The sequence below is a fragment of the Acomys minous genome, assembly GCF_964271855.1.
Source record: "Acomys minous genome assembly, chromosome: 13".
Classification (NCBI taxonomy): domain Eukaryota; kingdom Metazoa; phylum Chordata; class Mammalia; order Rodentia; family Muridae; genus Acomys; species Acomys minous.
The window spans coordinates 46,558,290-46,583,138 of NC_140495.1; the positions used below are offsets into that span (position 1 = coordinate 46,558,290).

At 42.1% G+C, this 24,849-nt stretch overlaps 1 protein-coding gene across 1 annotated transcript in view; it reads left to right on the forward strand.

The window, feature by feature from the left end:
- UNC13C (unc-13 homolog C) overlaps window positions 1–24,849 on the forward strand; it is a 435,075-nt gene that overhangs the window by 92,347 nt on the left and 317,879 nt on the right. Inside the window, exons 3-4 of the mRNA XM_084752876.1 lie at window positions 15,971–15,993; window positions 16,570–16,634. Coding sequence (XP_084609002.1) covers window positions 15,971–15,993; window positions 16,570–16,634 — 88 coding nt within the window. The remainder of the gene's footprint in view (window positions 1–15,970; window positions 15,994–16,569; window positions 16,635–24,849) is intronic.

Consider the following 24,849-nt stretch of genomic DNA (forward strand, 5'->3'; position numbering starts at 1 on the left):
TTTGCCTGAAGTGGGTGGGAGCCAAGCACTGACATGGTCAGCAAAGCTAGCAGAGGAGGAAGAGGGATCAACTTACAGTATTTCAGACAGCGAGGGCTCAACGGCTTGCTAGTTCCTTTCATTTTGGAGGCTGGAGGATGGTGGTTGCCATGCCACATGTGCCAGAACCGTCCTCAGAGCTGGTACTATAATGAGCCCCTGTGAGACAGTCTTCCTAGAGACCCTGCCTCATCACCTGGATTTAAGATCCACTGTTGCTCCTATTGGCCGTGTCCACCTTATTGAAGACTAGGGAAGAGTTACCAGAACTCTGGGGCTCCTGTGTATAGATGCAGGGAATAATACTATGTAGAGGGTTCTGGCATTTGGCCTCATCAGAGTACATGAATTTTTCTTATGGAAATAGATTATTACTGATTCTCAAGTCATCTTGAAGAGGATAAATATAAAAGCAAGAATTCAAGATGTCCCCTGTGACCACTTACCTCTTTCAATTTTTAAAAATAAATCATATCAAGAAAGAATATCTTCAGCTGGCTTTTCAAAGTGATGGAGATGTGAGTTTGCCTAGAGTGCCTTGCGCTGCGCTTGTGTGGGACAGAGGCTGTGGGGGCATCGTTTCATAGTTCTCTCTACTCTGTCGGTGTCCTCTGGTCTCACTGGGATGTAGTCTCACCTCTTTCCTCACCTACATTAGCTTTACTCTGTGCTTCTTGCGCCATTTGTAGCATCTTCCTCATCAGATCGCTTTCCTCACCCATTCCTTTCTTCACTCCTTACTCCTCAAAGTCATTTCTCAGATCCCAGAACACCAGAGTTTAGACTGGCCCAAACAGTAAGTCAGACAGTAGGTTAAGGCTGGCTATGTTGGACAACGGTAATAGAACCAAAGAAGAGTGTCGGCAATGCATTCGGCCAGGCAAAACAGCACATGTGCTTTGTTTCTTCATTTTCAGACTAAAATCCAATTCAAAAACCAGTAGCTAGGATGGGAATCTCTTTTCTTGTGTGCCTTCCTGCTCTGTGTAACTATGGCTGTTTTAATGTGAAACTGACTTCCAGAAAATATAAATTTTACAGACTGGTTTCTTTCACAGTTAATATGCAGTAAGCATTATTTGCCCATCCTGGGATTAAGTATTTAGGCAATATTAGAAAAATGGCAAATGCTTTATTGAGAAAACCCAACTTTATTGTTATTAAAAGAAAATTATGACTAATATTCTTTATAAGGATCATTATTATACAAATATATGTATGAACATGTGACTTGCAGGATCCAGGAAGAGGCTGTCAAGACACCCTGGATATGGGGCTGTAATAAGGTGTAAGCTGTCCACCATGGGCTCTGGAAAGCTGCATTTAGGTTCTCTTGAAAGATCAGTATGTGCTCTCACCCACTGAGTCAGCCCCTTAATACTTTCAATAGTATTCTTTATTTTAGTCTTAGTGCATATTATAAGTGTACCTATCCTTTATATAGTAATCCACCAATAGAACACAGCTGAAAAATAAGGACCAGAAGGGATGGAGAAGGCTCTAACAAGGGATATAGCTCAGTGCCTAAATGCTGCCTTCTCCTGTGTAAGACCCTAGGTTTAATCCCGAGTAATTTAGAGAGGAACAAAAATCGAAAAGTCTTTAACATTTAAGACTAATATTTTTAGTGTGAATGTCTTCAGTCACACAGCCATGTCTACTGCTCTAAACAGGAACTTTAGCTGGCTTTTGCACATACTTGAATTATCTTCCTGTGTTGCCAATAGACGCAAATGTTTGCCAAGCCCGAATTGGAATGTAGTGTGTAAAAGAAATATGGCAGCTATCTTCTCATCCTTTAAGGAACTGGAGCCGGCAGGAGATACAGCAAATGACACAGGCTTTAAAATGTATGGTGCAACCTCAGGAGCCAGCGAGAGTAGGCACTCGACTGGCTTTGGCGCTGCAGTTTCCCCTCAGAATGAGTCTCAGCTACTAGTTCAAGGGGAATCAGTGTGATAGATGATGGTGCAGGCAGACTGAGGGAGGCCAGCTTTGGTATGAACAGCATCCTCCCGTTTACCTTGGGATGGTTTTGTTATCTACTTAAGGAGAATAAGAATGAATGAGATTGTCTTTCCTGCTCCATTTATTTCCATCCTAGGACGAAATCAAGAGAAACACCCTTTAGAATGAAAATTCCCACTGAAAGGCTAGAGTTAGATTTTGAGAGGATTTAGACTCTAGCCATTTGTTCTAAATGTTCCCAAAACTGATCTTAGCTGAGGCAAAATGGAAATGGCTTATGTGACTTGGAGACTGAGGTGCATAAAAAACCAAAACTATACTTAGGAGGAGGAAAAATCCTGTGACCTTGAGTCCATGGTCTATAAAATGGGGAGAAAAGGAAACAGAAAGGTTTTAAAGTAAGAAAAAAAATATAAAGATTAACCAGCTTTTATTTTGTTTGGGAGAAATGTCTGTTTTCTTTGTGGAACACTAGCAAGCATTTGGAGATAATGGCATGGTACTGATATTCTCTCTGAAATACATGTATTTTACTAAATAGCAATTCACAGGCCATAGCAATACAATAATTGCCTTAAAAAATGATGGTGTTGTAGTAGGTTTGAATTTCTAGCCTCAAATCACAGAACGATCCTTTGACTTTTAAAAGCCGTAGCGTACAGATTTCTCTGTAGGGCCAGTTAGGGATAAGTGGCTTGCCTTCTTCTGCCGTATGGCTTACTTACTCCACCCTTATTACGTTGTTTGGAAGACAGGAGAAGGGGACTAAAGAGCCAGCTGAATTCCTCGCTATTGGGATGGCCACAGACTCAGGCTGCTCCTCAAACAGAAGCACTTGCAACTCTGAGGCAGAGAAGGCATCCTCTGTGCCTGTTCCCTGCGAGGGCGATTTCTTTGGACAGCCTCAGCACAGAGTTGCTTCTCTTCTCTTTTCTAAGACAAGGTCTCTGTAGGAAGCCCTGGTGACGAACTCAATATGTAGATGAGGCTGACCTCAAACACACACAGAGATACCCCTGCCTTTGCCTCCTGGGTGCTTGCATTCAAGGTGTGCACCACCACACCCAACAGGGTAGTAGTTTCTGACAGAGTGAATGAAGTAAAAAAAAAAAAACTGGAATCTGGACACACGCTTCCACTCCCTTTCACCTGCTGTGGGGTGATGTCTTGCATACCCATCGACAGGGAAGATCTACCCCCCATCACTTTCTCCATCCCTGGCCACCTCCTTGCATAGACAGGTGTTTCTTTGAGTCACCGATGGCTTTATCTGTAGTGGTCTTAGTCTCCAGCTCATGTTTTATGAAAATAAAAGTAAGTCACGCAGTGCAACTGCTCTGTAACCATAGCTGAGCTTTTTACAAATCTCTCTCACACACATAACACTGAGCCACACACATCACATACCTATTTGTATGTGTGGCGTGTATGCGTGTATCTTCATAGATGTATAGGTTCATAAGCATACGTGGGTATCCCAACACATGTGCGTACATGGATATGGGGTTAGAAGTTGACCCGACACTCACCACCTCATCTGGACTGGCTTCCGAGAGAGAGTGTCAGGGAGCCCCCGTCTCTGCTGCTCCAGCAGATGGGCAGTGGGGATCTAGACTCAGGTCCTATGTTTGGGTGGCTAACACTTTACCGACTGAGTCATTTTCCTAGACCCCCAAAGTGGGGTTTTTTTTAGTACTTTCTTCATCCTGAAAAAAAAAATTCTCCTTATAAACTACATGTACAGTGAAGTTTTTTTTAATTAGTTTTTCCAGACAGGGTCTCTCTATGTTATCTTGGTTGTCCTGGACTCACTTTGTAGACCAGGCTGGCCTCAAACTCGCAGCGATCCACCTGCCTCTGTGCTTGGATTAAAGCTCTGTGCCACCACACCAGGCTAACAGTGCCTGACAGAGAAGAGAAATGACTAAGAACAAAGGTGAGCTGCGACCTGTGGGATGGGGGCCAGTGCTTGTGGATCTCACCCCCTAGAATAGACTTTCTTTTTTTTCTTTTTTTTTTTTTTTTTTTTTTTTGGTTTTTCGAGACAGGGTTTCTCTGTGTAGCCTTGGCTGTCCTGGACTCGCTTTGTAGACCAGGCTGGCCTTGAACTCACATCGATCCGCCTGCCTCTGGCTCCCGAGTGCTGGGATTAAAGGCATGCGCCACCACGCCCGGCTCTAAATGAAGAAGAGGGATTAAAATGTCATCTTCAGGGTGGCCATCATGGTGTCAGGCCTGATGACCTGGGTCCTACCCTCAGGACTGTCCTGGTGAAAGAGGAAAACAGATTCCATGTCACCCCCTCACCTGTATGCATGTACTATGTGCTGCCCCCTCACCTGTATGCATGTACTATGTGCTGCCCCCTCACCTGTATGCATGTACTATGTGCTGCCCCCTCACCTGTATGCATGTACTATGTGCTGCCCCCTCACCTGTATGCATGTACTATGTGCTGCCCCCTCACTTGTATGCATGTACTATGTGCTGCCCCCTCACCTGTATGCATGTACTATGTGCTGCCCCCTCACCTGTATGCATGTACTATGTGCTGCCCTCTCACCTGTATGCATGTACTGTGTGCTGCCCCCTCACCTGTATGCATGTGCTGTGTGCTGCCCCCTCACCTGTATGCATGTACTGTGTGCTGCCCCCTCGCCTGTATGCATGTACTGTGTGCTGCCCTCTCACCTGTATGCATGTACTATGTGCTGCCCCTCACCTGTATGCATGTACTATGTGCTGCCCCCTCACCTGTATGCATGTACTATGTGCTGCCCCCTCACCTGTATGCATGTACTGTGTGCTGCCCCCTCACCTGTATGCATGTACTGTGTGCTGCCCCCTCACCTGTATGTATGTACTATGTGCTGCCCCCTCACCTGTATGCATGTACTATGTGCTGCCCCCTCACCTGTATGCATGTACTATGTGCTGCCCCCTCACCTGTATGCATGTACTATGTGCTGCCCCTCACCTGTATGCATGTACTATGTGCTGCCCCCTCACCTGTATGCATGTACTATGTGCTGCCCCCTCACCTGTATGCATGTACTGTGTGCTGCCCCCTCACCTGTATGCATGTACTGTGTGCTGCCCCCTCACCTGTATGCATGTACTATGTGCTGCCCCTCACCTGTATGCATGTACTATGTGCTGCCCCCTCACCTGTATGCATGTACTGTGTGCTGCCCCCTCACCTGTATGCATGTACTATGTGCTGCCCCCTCACCAAACAAATAAATGCACTTTAAAAGATGTTAGAAAACAAATTACTATCTGAGGTATGGTTACATGCATATTTGATAGACAGTTTCTTGCCTCGCCTAAGAAATACTTTGGAGAACAAACAGTTTCCAAAGATGCTGTACCAGGAAGAGCCTGGAAAAATAATGTGATGGAATTCCTGGGGTGGAATGGGACATGAATATAAAATCGAGTTCTGTCTTCAGTGCATAAACCTAGAAGTGAGATTTCTGTCTTTGTTGAGAACACTTGTCAGGGAAATATTGTAGGAGAAAAAAACAATGCTTTTCTGGTAGTCGCTTTCAAATTGATTAAAAAGAGGGTTCCGCTCCATAAGAAAAATGTATCGTGTGCTCTGTGGGCGTTATTGCTCCAGCTGTGGTGCCTTTTGTAACAATTAATGGTTATTAGTTTTCCAGACCATCAAGCCAGAACAAGCAGTAGGAATAAAAGTTTTCTGGTTTTTCTTCCTCACCAGCTAAGGGGTCCAATAAAATCCCTCCCTTAGTGTCCCCACTGCTTGAACAGAAGTGTGCATGTATACACACACACACACACACACACACACACACACACACACACACACACACACACACAAAATCAAAAGATGGCCAAGGCAGAAAGGATGTGGACCTTGGTCCTTCCTCCTCCCAGTGCAGACCTAAGTGATGGCTTTTGAGGCTTCATACACGCAGTCCATTTCTCCAATGATAACTGCCCATTTAGAAGATGGCAGCTGAGGTTAAGCAGCCCAATTGTCATCCTTGCCCATTCATGGTGAGTTCTGTTCTCCTCACCAGCCTAAGGTGCAATACTAACATTTTTGAAAAAGCAAATTCTACTTTCTCCATCCTCTGAATCAACACCAGAACTGTCCTGTTGACAAATCAAACATATTGTCTCATTTCTGTCTGGATACTGAGAGGCACATCATCCTGTTCGTATGTTTTTTTAATGTTAAGTATTCACTTTATTAACATACTATTAAAGTACAAATCAAACGAGACGTATGGGTTCTCAAACAACAGATAAAAATAACTGTTTTGCTAGTAGAATATTTTAAAAAGCAGAGTTTTGTTTAGCAATTCAAATTTCTCTTTCTCTTTAAAACTATAATAAGCTCTACCATACATAATCAGCAGTTATTTGGGGTGGTGGCTACTCCCTTTAGATGAGACATCTATCTGTCTATGTATCATCTATATATCTATCTATTGTCTATCATCAACATATATACATAGATGATAGATTATAAGTGATAGATACATACATAAATAGATGATATATATACATAGATACATACATAAATAGATGATAGATAGATAGATAGATAGATAGATAGATAGATAGATAGATAGTTTGTATGGTTAAGAGGGATGAATGACGTAAATTATTAACCCCACAGATCTTCTATTACAGCTTCCCACAGTTCTGAGAATTCTACAAACAGTAAATGAGTTAAATGTATTAGCCAAATAATAAGGATAACCACACAACAATACACAGACCTAAAGAAACTAAGTAACAAGGAGGACCCTAGGGAGGATGCTTAATGCTCATTCAGAAGGGCAAATACAAGAGACACTGGAAGCAGTTGAAGAGAAGGAACAGGAAGGGAGCCTACCATAGATGTCCTCTGAAAGACTCCACCAGCAAGCGATTCAAGCAGATGCTGAGACACACAGCCAAACACCAGGGTGGAGCACAGGGAGTCTTTTGGAAGAGTTGAAGAAAAGAGGGAGAGGTCAGTAGCTCCACAAGGAGACCAACAGAGCCAAAAAATCCAGGTGGATGGGGAGCTACAGAAACTGATGCAGCAACCACGTACCATGCAGGGTGAGGACCTAGACCCTCTGCTCAGATGTAGTAGACAGGCAGCACAGTCTCCCTGTGGGTCCCACAATATGGAGAGTAGGGACAACTTCTGTCACGGACTCCTCTCCTCTCCTACTTTCCCTCCTCCTCCTCCCTCTCCTCCTTCCCCTCCTCCCCCTCCTCCCCCTCCTCCCCCTGCTCCTCCTTTCGAGACAGGGTTTCTCTGCATAGCCTTGGCTGTCCTGAACTCACCAGGCTGTCTTCCAACTCACTGGGATCGGCCTGCCTCTGCCTCCCTGAGAGCTGGCAGTACAGGTGTGCACCACCATGCCCAGGCAGCCATAGGTTTTTTTATTGTGTTTGCTATGTCCCAAGCTCTGTGCTTACTGCACAGAGAAGAGATAAAAGGAGGTAATTTTGTATGTTTTAGCAGTCTTTTAGGGAAAATTGCAACCAAATGGGTAAAACATGTGCCTGTGGGTAGGTAAATAAATGGGTATTAGAAGGTAGTTAGGTCCAGGGAAAACCTTCAGAAAGTACTCACAGGCAAGCTGCGACTGACTGTAGACCACGACTAATCTCAAGGCATATGCAGTTTTGAAAGCAAGTTATAGTAATGTATGTGTGTATGCAATGTGTGTATGCACGTATGTGTGTGTGTGTGTGTGTGTATGTGTGTGTATACTTTGAGTACTAAAAGGGCTTGAATCCTATAAAAGTTACCTCTCCCAGACCAGTAGTATAGTCTAGAAGGTCCTTAAGCATCTGCTCAGCAGGAACCCCTCCTTATCCCCACCACGCAGCCATGCCTCCCCAGAGTCCCCTCACCCCACTATAGGCAGCTCAGCCCAACACACACATGGCTGTGCAAACACTGAAAACGAGTACCATCCCCCGATCTGTTCCTTCCTTCCCAGGCCATGCCAGTGTTGAGGGCAGACAGTGAGCCCTAGAGCCAGACTCTGGGGCAGGTGCAACTTCCCTTTATACACAGCTCCAATTAGAAGACAGTGCTGCCCATAGATCTGCAGTCTGCTTACTCGGCTCACTAGACCCAGGCCCTTTGTTACCAGGTACAATCTCTAACAGGGCTACACATGCGTCACAGGCTAGGCATGTGTCACCCTGGCTCGGCTGTCAGAGTTTCACTGCTCATGAATGCTCTAGGAGTCGAGACATGCGATCCTAAACTGTTCATCTGAGTAATATTATATCATTAATCCTGTAAGTCACTTTCCCGCCGACAGCTGTGTCTCTGGCGGCTGTTGACATTTGGGTCTATCAGTCAAATTTGGCCATATTCCTTAAAGCAGAAGATAGGGAGATTCATCCATGTCACATTAAAGTGACAGATCTTATATTCTTGCAATGACATGTAGTAAAAATCTTTCTGAAGATTTATTTTTTTAATTTTCATTAATGTACACACACACACACGTGTGTGTGTGTGTGTGTGTGTGTGTGTGTGTGTGTGTGTGTGTGTGTGTGTACATGGGTGCAGTGCCTGGAAAGGCCAAAATTAAGCATGGGGGTCCCTTGGATCTAGAGTTACAGGCAGATACAAGCTGTTCGCTGTGGGTTCTTGGAAGTAAAGTCTGGTCCTCAGAACTAGCAGCCAGTAACTGCTAAGCCATCTCGCCAAGCCCCGGAGCACATTCTACATGCAACCTGACAGAAGCGCACATGAGTTTCTTTGTGGTACACACCTGGAGACAGAATTGTTGGCCTAAAGGGTGGCAGCTCTTACTCTTGCCAGACACTGCTGTTTTATCCTCCAGAGTTTTGTATTGCTTTCTACTGCCTACAGCACTTCCTGGACATGGCCACCATGGCAGCACTGTCATCTGGGATACTGAATTGTTTTTATTTTGGAGATTATGAGAGAACATGAGTTATGTTGACTGGAAGACTCGTCACAGCTGAGGAGTCTGTGTATCTTTTCTCAAGGGAGCTGCTTCTGAAATCCTCTCGCTTGTCTGTGGCTTTGCTCGCTCACCCCTTATCAGCGTCCCCACCTTCCGTTGGTTGCAGGGGCTGTGCCGTGCTCTGCTCGGTTGTTTTTGCTGTACAAATATCTCACATCTGATGTGGTGGGTTTTTCATCCTTTCCACTTAAGCTTTCCTCTTTTCCTGTTTTATCTGAATTTCGTACCTCATTGTTTCATATATATTTATATGCATATAATCTTTATTTTTAATAAGATTTAAAAGTTCTGAAGCTGGGGAGGTGGCTAGTGGGTAAAATGCTTTCCCTGCAAACATGAGGCTCTAAGACCAGATTTTCAGAGCATGCTGAACGTGCCAGGCATGTTGGCATGCATCTGCAATCCCAGCACTGGGGAGGCAGAAACAGGAGGATTGCTGGTGTTCTCTGGCCGGCAAACCTACTTAGACAGTAAGCTTTGGGCTCAGTGAGGGTCCCTGGCTTAAAATATGATTGAGAACAATCGAAGGACATGCCTGATTTCCATCTCTGGGCGCTACACCTATGTGCATGCACACACGTGTGCACATACAAATGTGCGCGCACACAAACACATGCATATGCACACACACACTTTTTAGAAAATATTTATTCATGTTTACAATTTATGCACCACAAATGTTGTCATGTGCATGCCTTGGGAATTAAATCAAAATTTCAGTCCTTTCCGTATGAAGAAATGGTCACAGCCTCATTGCGTGCATGTTCTCCAGTGCTGTGCGCTGCTAACCCTGTGTGTGGTAAGCAGCGTGTAGGAGGCTTGGGATCCGGCTCAGTTCTGTTCTGTTTATTCCCAAACCTCTCAGTGACAATGCTCTACTGTTCCAATTATTCTGACTTTTTAATCCCTCACTATTTGATAAAAGCAGTAGCGTTCTTCTTCTTCTTCTTCTTCTTCTTCTTCTTCTTCTTCTTCTTCTTCTTCTTCTTCTTCTTCTTCTTCTGCTTCTTCTTCTGCTTCTTCTTCTTCTTCTTCTTCTTCTTCTTCTTCTTCTTCTTCTTCTTCTTCTGCTTCTTCTTCTTCTTCTTCTTTTTCTTTTTTGTAATTTAAAGTGTCTCTATGAAAGTCCGAAAATATACTATGGATTGCCACTCTCTTGTTTTGAATATTAAGTTTAAGAGATTTTTATTGCAATACTGAGATTCCTAGCCTATAAAATAACACGTCAATACATAAATACATTACTTTAGCTGCTATCAAAAACGTCTGATGCTTTTACTGTGTAATATCCTTCACTTTTTCAGTGAGTTTTTAGTCTAGGTATAATATTACTAGCTGTATTTTTTTGTGAGTACATTTTTTCCTGTTACTTTTCCTAATCAAATGATTAATAATTTAATGGTAGAGTGGGAAGGTTCCTCAGTGGGAAAATAGGTTTGCCACCCACACTTGGGGACCTAAGTTTGGTTCCCCAACACCCACAGAGATGCTCAGAGTGATAACACGCAACTCTAATCCTAACAGTGGGGAGACAGGGGAGGGAGGACTGGTGGGGCTCACTAGCCAGCCAGTCTAACCAAATTGATAAGCTTCACATTCAGCGAGAGATCCTGACTCAAAAAATAAAGTGGGTTGGAATTATAGAAATGGCTGGGATGTTAATAGCACCTGTTGCCCTTCAGAAGAGCCAGGTCCAGTTCCCAGCACCCTCATGGCAGCTGGGAACCGAGTGTAACTCCAGCCTCAGGGGATTCACTACTCTCTTCTGGCCTCTGTAGGTACTGCACACACACACACACACACACACACACACACACACACACACACACACACACCACATACATGTGCACATACTTTGTTTCTAAGTTTCTGTGTGGTTCCTTTTCATAAATCTCCCTCTTGGCTGATCTCTTGTTCATATTGCTTTGCCATTATAATTTCATTAAAATGTTTGTCTACGTTTTATTAAATCTTACTGGCATTTCTATAATCACTTTAACTAAAATATCATGTATATCGTGTATTTTATCCATACAGATGTCTTGTGACCTGTTGTTAGAGAGCTGTTGTGTTATTGTGAAGGCTCATAGCTCTTTGTTTTCTTCATTTTTTGCTCTTATGTTATAATATGTGCTTCTGTTTTGTCTATTTTGTTCAAATTTTCAAAAATACAGCTCTTAGTTTTATTTATTTTTAAATCTTTCTCATCTTTGATTCACTTTCCTGCTCTATCTCTTAGTATTAATATTTGTTTCTGATAACTATGAAGTTAGTTTCTTTGTGATTCTTTAAAATATAAAATCAGACCATCACAGACATTCTTTTCTTAACATGGCCATTTATCCCTATAAATGTTTTCAGCGTTTTCTCTGCATCCTGTGTGTATTTATGCATGGTATCTACTTTTCTTTGGCTTGAGATATTTTTAAACTTCTTGTCTGATTCATTCACTGACCTACTAGTTGCTCAGGAATGCAATATTTAGTTTTCATTTTTTTTGAAACCTCTCTAAAATCTTTCCTGTCACTGATTAATGATTTTTATGAATTATGGTCAAGACTTCAATCTTTAAAGGTACTATATTTGTTTTGTGGCCCAACATATAATTTTCTGTGTACACCTCCTGTATACAGTCAAGGAGAACACGCATTCCATTCTTTTGGGTAGAATATTATGCTACTTCATAGTTTACAGCAGTATCATTACCAAATTAATGCAGCATAAAAGGTACAAAATAACAGAAAAAATATCCTATCCTATTCAATTGTTAAGCTTCTGGTGATGTCTCTTCAAAGCCTCTCTCTGTGTGACCCTTCCTTCAATATAGTACTTAGTATTTTGAGGGTTTTTTGAGGATTTTTTGTTGTTGTTGTTGTTGTTGTTGGTTCGTTGGTTGGTTTTTGGGTTTTGGTTTAGTTCCGTTTGTTATTTTTGTTTTGTTTTTTGTTTGTTTGTTTTTGTTTTGTTTAGTTTTGCTTTTCCTCTATAGCCTTGGCTGTCCTGGACTCACTTTGCAGGCTGGCCTTGAACTCACAGAGATCCACCCAATGTACTTAGTATTTTTACATAGAATTTTAATGTAAAAATGACTGATCTGTTGGTTTTGTTTTACATGCCATTAACATTTCCTACATGCTATATACTATTTAAATGCAGTGATACTAATAGTCATATTTTCATCTATGTCATAGAACATAATTTTCAGCCCATACCTTGATACTCCATCATGTGTGTTTTCCCTATTATTTGTTCTAATAGTTAACTACTTCATCTCTACATAATAATTATGTTTTAGCATTTAAAAACATATGATTTACCAAGGTCTATCATCCCTTAGTATCACAAACGAAATGGTCTAAAATCCCTAACACTGATTGTCTCCCGAGCTCTGAAGGCTGGCCACCTCTGGTCAAGATGCTGCCTGCAGGAACTGCATCCTCTGCAGATGCTAGCAGAGGACCCTCTGCCTCTCAGAGGCTCTAGTAGCTACTTGAGATACATCAGAATAACTCTGCACTTGTTTTTATAATGCTTGGTGTGTGTGTATGTATCTGTGTGTGTGTGTGTGTGTATCTGTGTGTGTGTCTGTGTGTGTGTGTGTATCTGTGTGTGTGTCTGTGTGTGTGTGTGTGTGTCTGTGTGTCTGTGTGTCCCCACATGATTTTCTTTGACAAGAGCAAGATTAGGACTCTTTTCTGCCTTAACTAACCATCCTGCGATGACCAAGCTTCCACAGGTAGCTACATCCCAAGGTCTGTATGCTCAGAACTTCACAGAAGCATCTGAGCAGATGAGTTCGTCCACAACAATGATTTCTTAGCATTTATGTCCCAAGCTGGAATATCCTGTCCAAACATAACAGGTTGTCCAAAAGCTAATCATCATTGTATTATGATGTTCACTCTCAGCAATTATGCATGCCACTGTCTGATGATATTCTCAATACCCTTGGAAATTAATTTTAATGTCATTAAAATTAATCTTTATTCCATTTCATGTTAATTTGTAGTCATCATTATGCATGATTGGATAATAATAAATAAATTGGATAATTTTCACACTTAATTACCATTGTTGCATTTTAATTTGTGAATTGTCTTTATCTCAATTTTTAATATCTAATTTTCTTTTATATTTAATTTTTCTTCCTGTAATTGTTTTATATTTAATTCTGTGATACAAATGAACTTTGTGGAATATGCATGAGAATAACATGGATATTATAGATACATAACATAGTATTGAACACCGTTACCTGTTCACGATTCTTCTTACAAAGATGAGACCTTTCTCAGGCATCAATTCTTCCACGTTAGCTTACATTACCTCATTGATGTCTTACCCATCTTTTCACTTATTATTTTACCAGTATCATATTGTGTCAGGTTTTATGCATTTTAATATGTTTATAGATCAGCCAAATTTCCCTTTTAAAAAGTCAAAAATGGGGACTGGAGAGGCAGCCCAGCCATTTAAAGCTTTGTTGCTCTTACAGAGGGACCCGAGTTTGGTTCCCAGAACCCATGTCAGAAGGCTCACAAATAACTGCAATTTCACCCTGGGTGAATGAAAAGTTTCCAGAGCAGGGAATTTACCTCAGGCGGGTTTGGAAGAGCGGAATGCCGGAATGCGTTCTGTTGTCTGGATGAGGAGGCACAGTGGAGACCTGAGGAAGGAGAAAAGGCATGTCACAGCAAAGGCTTTAAAGGCTGGCTGGGCGTGGAATAGGACTTTTGTGCTTTCGTTATGTCCGGAGGTTAGCTTGGGGAAGACAGGGGAGTTAGGAAACTGCAGCAACCTGGCATGAAACTGTCACAGGGACATTGTGTGTCACTGGTGGGTTGTGAAACATGGGGGGTGGGGGAGACCGACCCCATCTGCATTTTAGGAAGGCTTCAGGGGATAATGTAATAGAAAGATAAGAAAGGCATCTAAAAGCACCAAAAGGTTCCGTAGATAGTAATTATGTGTTGAATGAAGAAATGAGTGACTGAAAGAACAGTGAATGGACCAGATGTAACAAACGCACAGTGGCGATGACCTTGGAAGGCGACTCATTCACCTGGAAGGTTGACATGAAAGACAGATATCAATGGGGGACACCTAATATAGATTAATCATTCAAACCATCAAACGTTTAAATCAGATCTTTCAATCTATTTTTTGTTATTAAGTAGATGATAACTTTTTATTTTGTTTATGTATTTACTGAACAGCTGATTTCTTTGCTACTTTACTAACGCTTGCAATTTCCTAGTGATTCTGTCCTGTTTGCTGACCATGAAATTATAATTCCTGAAAAATAATAGCACTTTTGCACCTTGACTTCTAATATTAATGTTATTTATTTGCATATTTCAATATCTAATGGCCAGAACGTCTAGAGATAAACTAAAACTAAAATGGTAGCAGAGACTTTTGTTTTGTGCTTGCTGATAGAGATGGCCTAGTATTTCCATCATAAATAAATTATTTTAGCAGCAGTAAACTTTAGCAAGCCACAGTCCGATCCTATTTTAAGTCATTTCTAAAAAGTAGACACTTTTAGAAAATAACCTTTAGTGCCTATTAAAGTTCTGATGAAAGTTCTCTGACTAATAAATGTGTGATCTATTGACATGTCACGTTATGTTAGTCATTCCTTGATTTTGAGTCATCTGTGGGATTAAAATTTGTTCAGATAGGATATGCTATTCTCTTAAATTAACATGCAATTTTATTTGCTATATTTTATGTGGTATCTAAAAATATTCATGACACAAATAAGCTTCATGTTTTATTACTTACTAGAATATTTAATTTTCTCTTACATTTGAAAACAACCCTGAGATACTTTAAAACATACATAAGCTATTTATAGCAATCAAGCCATACCTAATGAGTCAAAAATGAACATATTTCAGACTATCATCAGAAAAGATGATTGTTAAGCTGTGTGGCTTTGGGAACATTGTCTTACTGAGTCTCATTTCTGTATAAAAAGGAAAAGAGCTGAACCTCACGGTCAGCCTAACTCTAGTGCCATGCCAGTTTCTGTAGAGATGCCCCTCCAGCTTTATTCTACAAGCAAAAGTGCATACATTTAAGAGCAATATTCCTGTGTAAGGCACAGGTGATCATATCCTTATGGTATGGTCAGATTCAGACTGGGCTGTGAAAACAGCAACTAGATAAACTCCCAGGAGAGCTCACCCATCTGCTTGGCCCCATGATCAATGGAACCGAAATATACAAGGGCCTGATCTATCCCAAGTTGCGCTGGAAGGCTGTGGACCCCACCAGCCTTGTTGCTTTGTGTGAGTCACCCAGAACTCTGAGTTTCCAAAGCACCCCACGGAGGACCAGGGGTGCTGGATCTGAGCCTCCCTCTCCCACATATTAGCTGTGAGGTCATGTCAGCTTTGCAGACACCAGTCTTGATATTTGTAAGATGGACTCTTCTTAATTTAGCACAAGTTTCATGGTGTGAGAAACCTCAGATGAATAATCTTTGATAAAATTAACCTCTGTGGTCATTATATGGTAATGTAACTGCTAGTATATAGCTTGAATTGTGCTAGTATTTATTTCTCTCACCAGTGTTGTGATTATTCAGCCTGTGTTCTAACCCAGCTAAACCTCATTCAGAACTGAGTTGAGATTCTAGGGAGTTGGGTAGCTAGCCCAAGGCACGTAAGTGAGTGACAGAGTCTCGGCTGGACCCGGGGACCTCTGACTCTTCAACTGCCTTCTTTGTAGGACACATTTCCTTTTACTAAATCTAGAATTCACCCCGGTGACTTCTCAAGCATTCGGTCAGAATTCTGGCTATTTACACCAAGTGACTCGGTGATCCCTCATACCCCTTGGGGTTCAGCCTGGACAACACGGTTCCTTTGTAGTCTTTATTAGTGCCAATGAGTCTGTTCATGTGTATGTTCAATAGTTTCTGGAAAGCTCCATTAACATTTATCCCTTCTTCTCCAATTCTCTTCCAGATAGCAGCTCTATGGATGAAAAGGTTTTCAATCGTACTTTTTCTTTTCTTCCCTCCCGACGGATCTTGTCTTTTGTACCTGTTTGTTTGTGACCTGTTTAGCCTTGTTTTGGTTTCTCGCTGAGTTGTTGAAAAATGCATGTCTTCCCAGCTTTTCATTCTTTGTCCTTTGAGTGTCCCCCAGTGTGTTGCACTTATGAAGGGGTTACTTCTTGCCAGCTGCGCTTTCTTTAGCTTCTATTCGCCAACCCAGGGGTCTGCTACGGTCAAACATAGCATCTGTGGTCAAGTCTGCCTAAACCCCCGACCTTCCTGGCTTGACTCATGGTCTCCCCTGCAACCTACCAAGTTTTAAGGGCAAAGAGTACTTGGAATGCAATGCATTGCCAGTGCTTCCGTTCAAACGCAGCTAATTCCAAAACCTCCCCTCACAAAACACAGCTTTGACTCGGAGCTGACCCTGCTTAGCTTTCATCACTGTAGGTGCTCCGTGTGTAGTGCAGTCGGCCTGTGTCCACCCCCGCCCCCCAGTCTGCCTCTTGTAGCTGTGCTATGCTATGCTAACACTTGTTTGTTTTGTTTTCTTGTGATTCCTTTAAGGCTCGAATAGTAAGTGGCAATGATTTGGATGCTTCCAAATTCTCCGCACTCCAGGTGTTCGGTGGGTAAGTCTGACTCTCTCTAACTCATTTCATATGCCAGTAGCACTTGGCTGTCTTCCCAATATAGATTTTGAAGGCAAGGTGTTTGCATGATGATGTTGATGGCATGGCCATCCTCCTTGTTTTTGTCGTCGTTGGTTTTAAACAGTAAAATAGCTTTGCTTTTTAACCGTCAGCTGCTCTTTAATAGTTTTCTTGACTAAGAATACATGACATGTTCATGACAAACAGTTCTCACTTTTTACATATGTAAAGTGGTACTAACATACCACTTTAGATCCTAAAATTATCATTTTGTTCATAAACACAGTCATGCCACTGTACAGTGCTGACTTTTCTGAGCTGCTTTTTTATTGTGTTTCTTTGTATGTTACCTATGCATGAATATTTTTGCATATCAGTTACTCAGTAGATATAGCCTATCATATTATTTTTTACATGGCATGGTAGTGCATGAATGGAGATAGCAAGTGTTTAGCATTCAGTCATAAAATTAAAATTCCATCATACAAATACCCAAACAAGAATTATCCTCTTCGAAGTTCTGAATTTCACATGGGCATCACAATGTATAGGTGTCTCTGTTCCTCTGCTGTGCATGTGCCTACATATCTGTTCCTGTATGTCAGTACTCTGCTGTCATCATCACTTTCCAATTTTAACATAAATCAGGCTGCTCTCCATGTGCTGGTATAAGCTCTAAGTAAATGTCGCCTTGTACCGAGCGCTTAGCATCGCTTCCTTTATGACTGCATCAACCCTTACAGTGGTCTAAGTCCTGATCTGACATTAATTTTACAAGTGAGGGCATCAACGTGCAAAGCCACTGAGAAGGTTTGCCTTAGTGGAGAAAATGGCAAGGTCAGTATTTAAACCCAAATAATTAATCTCCAGAGTCCATGTGCTCAGTCACTGTACTGGGCCATATATGTATGCAGGGTCCATTTTCTCTTTTTCACATAGCCACGTGCCTTGCACAGTTTTACATTTCATTAATTCTAGATGAGCTATAAATTTCAAAGCATGTATATAACAGTACTAACGATTTCTACCGCAGTGGTTTCAAAACTTCTTTAGGTGCTATTTTTGTCATTAGTGTTCTATAGCAAACATTGGATTAATTAGGTATTTTCCCCTGTAAAAATATCCTTTTTTAATTTAAAATTTTACTTTTGGGGAAGTTCCTGCATGAGTACTCTATTTATATTATTTTCACCTCTTTCTCCCCCCTCCAATTCTTACTGTATTCCTCCCAACTCTCTCTGAATTTCATGATTTCTTCTCATGTATTCAACTTAAGATCATTTACTGTTGCTCCTATGTATATGTGCTCAGAGGTGGATGACCTACCAGAGGGCTCATCCCTAGGAAAAAAAACACCTGATTCTTCCTCTCTCAGTAGCTGTTGACTGTATCTCATCACATGTCCCCAGCCACATGGACATGTAAGCTGGTGTGGCCATTGCACAGGGGGAGTTAAGATTTTTCAGTGTAATTTTTGAACTAAAAATTAGATATAACTTATGTAACTCTCTATATGTATACCAATAAGCATACATTATGTTGACATTTTAGTCTATAATACATAAGAAAGCAAAATCTGTGCATACTTTGAGGGTTTTCTTTTAAGTTTAGGTTTTTAATAGTCTGTTGGTTTTATAATATTCTCATTTCTTCAACTGATTCCTTTTGTTAAATACATTTACATGCTAGCTATGTTGGAGGTTTCAAGCTTAAACTTATTATGAGTTTATATATTTGTGTATATAAATTTTATTTTGATTTTTCCCAATAAGTGTGATGTATAGGTATTTTCTTATGTATATATCTTAGCTTTTTTACCTGTGGCTATGATGAACTACGTTGACAAGCTTAGTGGAGGAAGGGCTTATTTTAGCTCTCAGCCCTGAGTTACAGTCCATCACTGTGGAGAAGTCACAGCAGCAGGAGCTAACAGCTGTCAGTCATAGTGTATCCACAAGGAAGCCGAGACTGCGAGTGTAGACACGCTGGTACTTAGGTGGTGTCTCGTTCCATTCAGTCCAGGATTTCAAGCCTAGGAGATAATGCTGCCCACAGTGAGCAGGCCTTTTCACATCTATTAATGTAAATAAGATAATCCTTTAAACACCCTCAGAGGTTCTTCTGCTAGGTGCTTATAGATGCGTCAATCGAAAACTGACACCAGCCATCTCAGTGTGTGGTATGTCCTTAAATATGTGACGAATGACTTGCATTCCTAATGTCTCTCACAAGGATATAAGTAGGCTTTAAAATCCAAGTGTCGTAAAGGAGCACTATGGAATACCCACAGGAAGTTCCGGTAATATATAACACAGTTCTTCACTATCCTATAAAACCTAGCTCTCTGCTTACTACATTCGTAGAGCAAATTAAATAAGAGGGTCAGCTTCCAGAATAATTTTAGCTGAATTCTAGCTTGTTTCTGAAGATGTGATGTGGATTGGTGTGGTGGCCCTGGGGCATTAACACCTGCTCTCGCCTGGGACCACGCCCATGATTTTACAAACACCTGATCCCATAACTCATGTCGGAACACGGATCTTTATCATTGTGGCAGCAGCACAGTTCTGCACCTATGTTTTCATTAAATGTGTAATGTGCAAATTTCTATGTGGGGGAGGGTGGTGAGTACAACATGTGTGTGTATGTGTTTGTGTGTGTGTGAGAGAGAGAGAGGGACAGACAGACAGACAGACAGACAGACACAACTTGTATCACTATAAGCATATTCAACTCTTGCATTTCTATCTTTTTAATATAGTTGTTATTGGCCTGTGCCTTTTGGAAGAGTAGTGAAAGAGACTTGAAATAAAACTCTTTAGGAAAAAAAAGTGAATTTGTCTCTGCCCGAATACTTATTTTTTTGTTTTATTTTATTTATTTATTTATTTATTTATTTGAGAAAAAACAAAAAACAAAAACTAAACCTGGAGCCTGTTCTTCACAACTATTTACTCATTTTATTTTTCCTGAAATCATTTGCTATCTTTTGGGATACCAGGCAGTGTGGCTGTCATTCCTCTTTATTGTCATTTTACTGTCCTGGAAAACTGAGCGTGGCTCAAATTTCAAAATCAGGACAACACTGCTCCTTGTTGGCTGTGTGCCTTTCTCACCATTCCCATATCCCTCATCCGTTCAAGCTAAACCGTGCCCATTCTCCCTGGATTTCTCCATCATTGATGGCATACCTCCTGAAACCAGAACAGAGAGCTAATGATTCCGCATTGCTAGTTCTCGCTTAGCTCTCCATCCATTCTTTTTAATGTTACCAGAGACGAGAAACCAAGATTCATTCTATTTTGCCACTGTGAAGATGCCAAGACCATCTGGGAAAAGTATCAGGAGAGAGAAAATGTGAAGGGAAAAAGAGATTGAGAAAGAATGCTGGAAGGGAAAGCATATCTCAGTGAAGTCCATTTTGTTAGTTTTATAAAGTTTGTGTAATTTCTGTTATAAGTGTAAAGAGAGAATCATATGGAAAGCATGTGCCAGCTCTTGGCTAGTTGATCTCACGTGAGGCTGCCTGGGAGGCGTGTCTCGGTGGTACGTGGTAAGGGCGCGGGTGTAGGCAACAAAAGCCCATGGGTACATCTGAGAAAGCAGCAGACATTGGAAGGAAGGGGGAAGATGGGGATGGCCTGGAACCAAACAGGAAGGGCATATCGGGCAGAGCCACAGGAAGGAAGCTGCAGGCAAAGGCCACCCCTGGAGGAGCCCTGCTTGGGGTAACTGCCACCCCCCTGGAGGAGCCCTGTTTGGGGTAACTGCCACCCCCCTAGAGGAGCTCTGCTTGGGGTAACTGCCACCCCCTAGAGGAGCCCTGCTTGGGGTAAGTGGCCAGCTGCCATCCAGTGTTAGCTAAACACTGGGCCCTGTTCCAAAAGTACCAGCCTTATCTGCAAGAGAATTAAAGAGATGCTACAGCCTGTCCCTCTTCCATGGATACTGCTCAGAGGCAGTCAGGATGGTTAATACCATCTGAAATACCATTGCAGGCATTCCTGCTATGCAGCCTCTAATACCAGCGACTGTCTGAGCCCCCTGGTGATAGGGTTGCTTACCTGTCTAGCAAGAAGGTTGGGAAAGCACCTAAATCCACATGCAGCGTGTGTGCAGGAAGACCTCAGGAGGTCCATGAGATTGTCTAAAACAAAGAAGTATGTCAGCATGGCCTACAGTGTTTCCGTGTGTGCCAAGTATGTCCATGACAGCACGTTTTTCTTATTGAGGAGCAGAAAACTGTTGTGGAGGTGTTTGAAGGCACAAGCACAGAGTCGGAAGGCAAAATAAGTAGGAAGCTAGGAAGCTTTTTAAGTCGTAAAAAAATCAAGACTCATTTTATTTAAAAAAAAAAAAAACTACTGCAGCAAGGAGGTAAAGAAAGCTTGGAACTGAGGATTCCATGCCACTTGCTGTCCCTCCACTAGGCTTCCAGAATTTTCTGTTCAGAATGCTTCTCAAGATCACCACATTTCTTTAGCTCCTGTGGTGGAAGGCTCACCATTCTGAAATGGTCTGTGTCTGTTTCCTTATGCCCCTGTGTCTTATGGCTCCTGCCCAGCATTACCAGGATTCTTAAACCTTGTCAGGAAACAGGCCACAGTGAGAGAGAGGTCTGGACAGAGCAGGAAGGAAGAAAAATGGAGAACAGCCATTGAGGGAAGGGGTAAGATGTGAGGGACTCCGGGGGGGTGGGGGGGAGCAGAGTTACATCTGACTTCATTTTCAAATGGTTAAAGTTGGGAGAGAGAGAAAAAAGCCCAGATTTCCAAGGCTGTTCAACTGTTCCCATGGACGCAGAACTTGCAAATAAATACAAGCCCATGTTTCCTGTTGTTTGTTGGTCTTACGGTTCACTTTGATTGCAGCAGCTCTGTCTCGTGTTGTAAACCCAAACTAGAGTCAGTCAGGGGCATACAGTGTTCATATTTCCCTGTGAATTTCTCTGCACTTCTGGCACAAATTGCATGTTGCTTTTGTGTTTATATTTCCCCATAAAGTTTAGAGGGCTGCACTGTCCTCACTCTCTTTTCCCAGTCCTACCTTAGATTTCCCCCTAGCCAGCCTCTAAATTATCCGTTTAACACAAAAGCTGGGCTATTTCTGATTTTCTAAGGCCCGCGGGGCTACTTTTTCTTGGGTAGGGTCTTCTCGCTAGTATCCAAGAATTGTTTCTTTCAGTTCATCCTATTTCACAACTCTGGTTCTTGGCTTCAGCCTTCATGAATCAGAAATCCTCATAGGCTCAGACGATGATGGTACCCACTGCTCAGTCCCTTGTCCGAGGACTTCCTGTTGACCCTGTATCCTGCATCCTCTGCTTGCAGGTCTTCAAGTGTTTAGCAGTGAGATAGTGTAAGTAGTAAGTTCTGCATCAGTACCCTAACAGGTCAAAATGGAGGGACATAGCAGCCCCCGACTCTCTTACTTCCAGTTAGTTGTTTTATGAAAAAACAAACAAACAAAAACAACAAACCCAAAATCTTCCTTCTCTTTATAGTAGATAGCTTGCCTTAGATCATAACTGGATTAGAAACTATTCACTTTATTGAACTTCCGGGATGGAGACAGAGACCAATTTCGTAGTCACTTGCCCATATTTTTAGCCTCCATTCACACTTTCACACTGCCATTGACCTCAGCTGTAGCTTGTTTCTTCTTCTCCTGTTATGTCCAGTCTCTATGATCTTGAAGATTCGAGTCCTTATACTCAGTCTTTTCCTACTCAAGGCAGATAAACTCGCCTTTATCTGCAGTGTGAAATGTCGATCCTTCTGTGTGGATTCAAATAGCTTTCATGATTTCTGTCTCTATTTTATTAAAAGAATGCAGTGTTCCTCCTCCCAGCTCTCATTTGCATTTTTCATTCAAGAAGCACCCCTATTAATTTCTAAAATTAAATAGTCATCTGAAGGAGTTTAGCTTGATTAAATGATGACAGAGAAAACCTTTATCACACCGTGTCAGGCATGATTATGCCAGAGGTAGAAGTTTAAGCTGGAAGGAGCGTGTGAGGGAAGGGAACTCCTGCCTCTACCACACACTCTGAGTGCACCAGGAAGTCAGATGCCCGCTGGCTTCCATGAAGCCCCCTTGTAGAACAGACGTGCCTCATCCTAAATACCACACAAGTTTTTAACCACCATAATTTAATGATACCTATGAACGGGGAAAACACAACCCCAAATGTCATTGGTTGCATGAAAATTCTTTGATTCTTAAGAAAGACACATACGGTTTTTAGATCCCGAGTTCTCACAGGTCGAGTCCACATCCGTGTTACACCCTCCTCCCTTTAGAGCAGGGGATCACAATCGCCTTCAACTTTGCTGACACAATCAATATGCATAGCACTAGGTTTGCCCAGGTTTGTCTTTGGTGGATAACTGCCAGTCAAAAACACACCCGGGAACTTGGGATGTAGCTCATTTACTAGAGTGCTTGTCTTGAGTGCCAAGAGTCTTGGTATTGCTCCTCGGCACCATATGAACTGGGCATGGTGGTGCACACCTGTAATCCAAGTAGCCAGGAGGATTACTCATGGTCACCCTCAGCAACATAGTGATTTTGAAGCTAGCCTGGGCTACAGAAGATCCTGTCTCAGGCAAGCAAGCAAACAAGAATCCAACAGAAAGTCTCACCTTTTTGGTTGTTTTTTGTTTTGTTTTGTTTTGTTTTTTTGAGACAGGGTCTCTTTGTGTACCCTTGGCTGTCCTGGACTCACTTTGTAGACCAGGCTGGCCTCGAACTCACAGCGATCTGCCTGCCCCTGACTCCTGAGTGCTGCGATTAAAGGCGTGCCCCACCATGCCAAGCTTGAAAGTCTCACTTTTTCCTGCCTATAAGCCCAGCACTTAGGGAGGCAGAGGTAGGCAGATCTCTGTGAATTTTAATGACAGCCTGGTCTACAAAGTGAGTCCAGGACAGCTAAGACTACACTGAGAAATCTTGTATCAGAACAAAACAAAACAAAACAAAAAAACCTAGCACTCATTTCAGGTCACAGTCTCTGGCCCCGGAGCATCATGAGAAGACTCACATAACACAGCATCCTGTGGGGAGAGTTCATCCTTGGAAGATTAGATTCTTGGTGACAGGGATAGTAATGCATAGTAATAGTGATCACAGCCTTTCAAGGAGGTGAAGAATGAAGGTTGCAAATTTCTAGCCAACCTATGCTACACAGCAAAATACTATCCCAGAGAAACATGAGCTAAAAATCTCGAGGACACTATGTTTATTGCTACACTGCTTTTTCCCAGTACTCCTCTGTGTTCAACCTTTTTAGCAAGACATTTACATATTCAAGACTTCTGATAAATCTCCCCACCTCTGGCTTGCCTTCCATTCATGAATAAATCTGGGAGTTTTAAATACATCACACAGAATCCCGTATAATCTTCTAATGCCTTCTAGATGAAAGAACAGAGAATTCCACCCTCATGAAATCAGTATTCAGGCACTCTTCAAAAAGTGTCCGTCACACAACTATAGAGCACGCTACCTGCTGGATGGAGTAGAAGAACGGGCCCTTGTTAGAAAATGGCTGTATTGCTTTCTTTTCTGTTGCCGTGATAAAACACCAAGACCAACGCAAATTATAAGAGAAAGCATTTCAGAGGGTTAGCATCCATGATGGTGGAGCCAAGGCATGGCAGCTGGAGGCTGGAACAGAAGCTAAGAGCTCACATCTCACAAGCAAGAATCGGAGAGCCCACTGAGGCTGATGGCAGAACTCTGGGACACACTTTCTTCTTATAAATCACACTGCCTAATCCTTTCCAAACCGGTCTAATAACTAGGTAAGGGGAGATACCAAGTGTTCAGCTGTACGAGCCTACGGGGGCATTCTCATTTAAACTAGCATATTCCTTTCCCTGCCTCCCATAGGTTCATGGCGATATCATAATGAAAAAAAAGTACTTAGTCCATTTCAAAAGCTCCCATAGTTTTTCAGCCTCAACACATTTTAAAGTCCAAAGTCTCTTCTGAGAATAGTGATTACCATTCCAAAATGGAGGAATAGGGGCACAGTGATAAAATACTGAACCAGAGTAAGATGAGACCCTGCAGGGCCAACTTCAAATTCTGTAGCTCTGTGTCTAACATCAGTGGGCTATATGGTTCTGCCCTTCTGTCTTTGCTTCCAGCAAAGTTTCCCTTGGTCTGGTTAAGCTCCTTGTCAGCATCT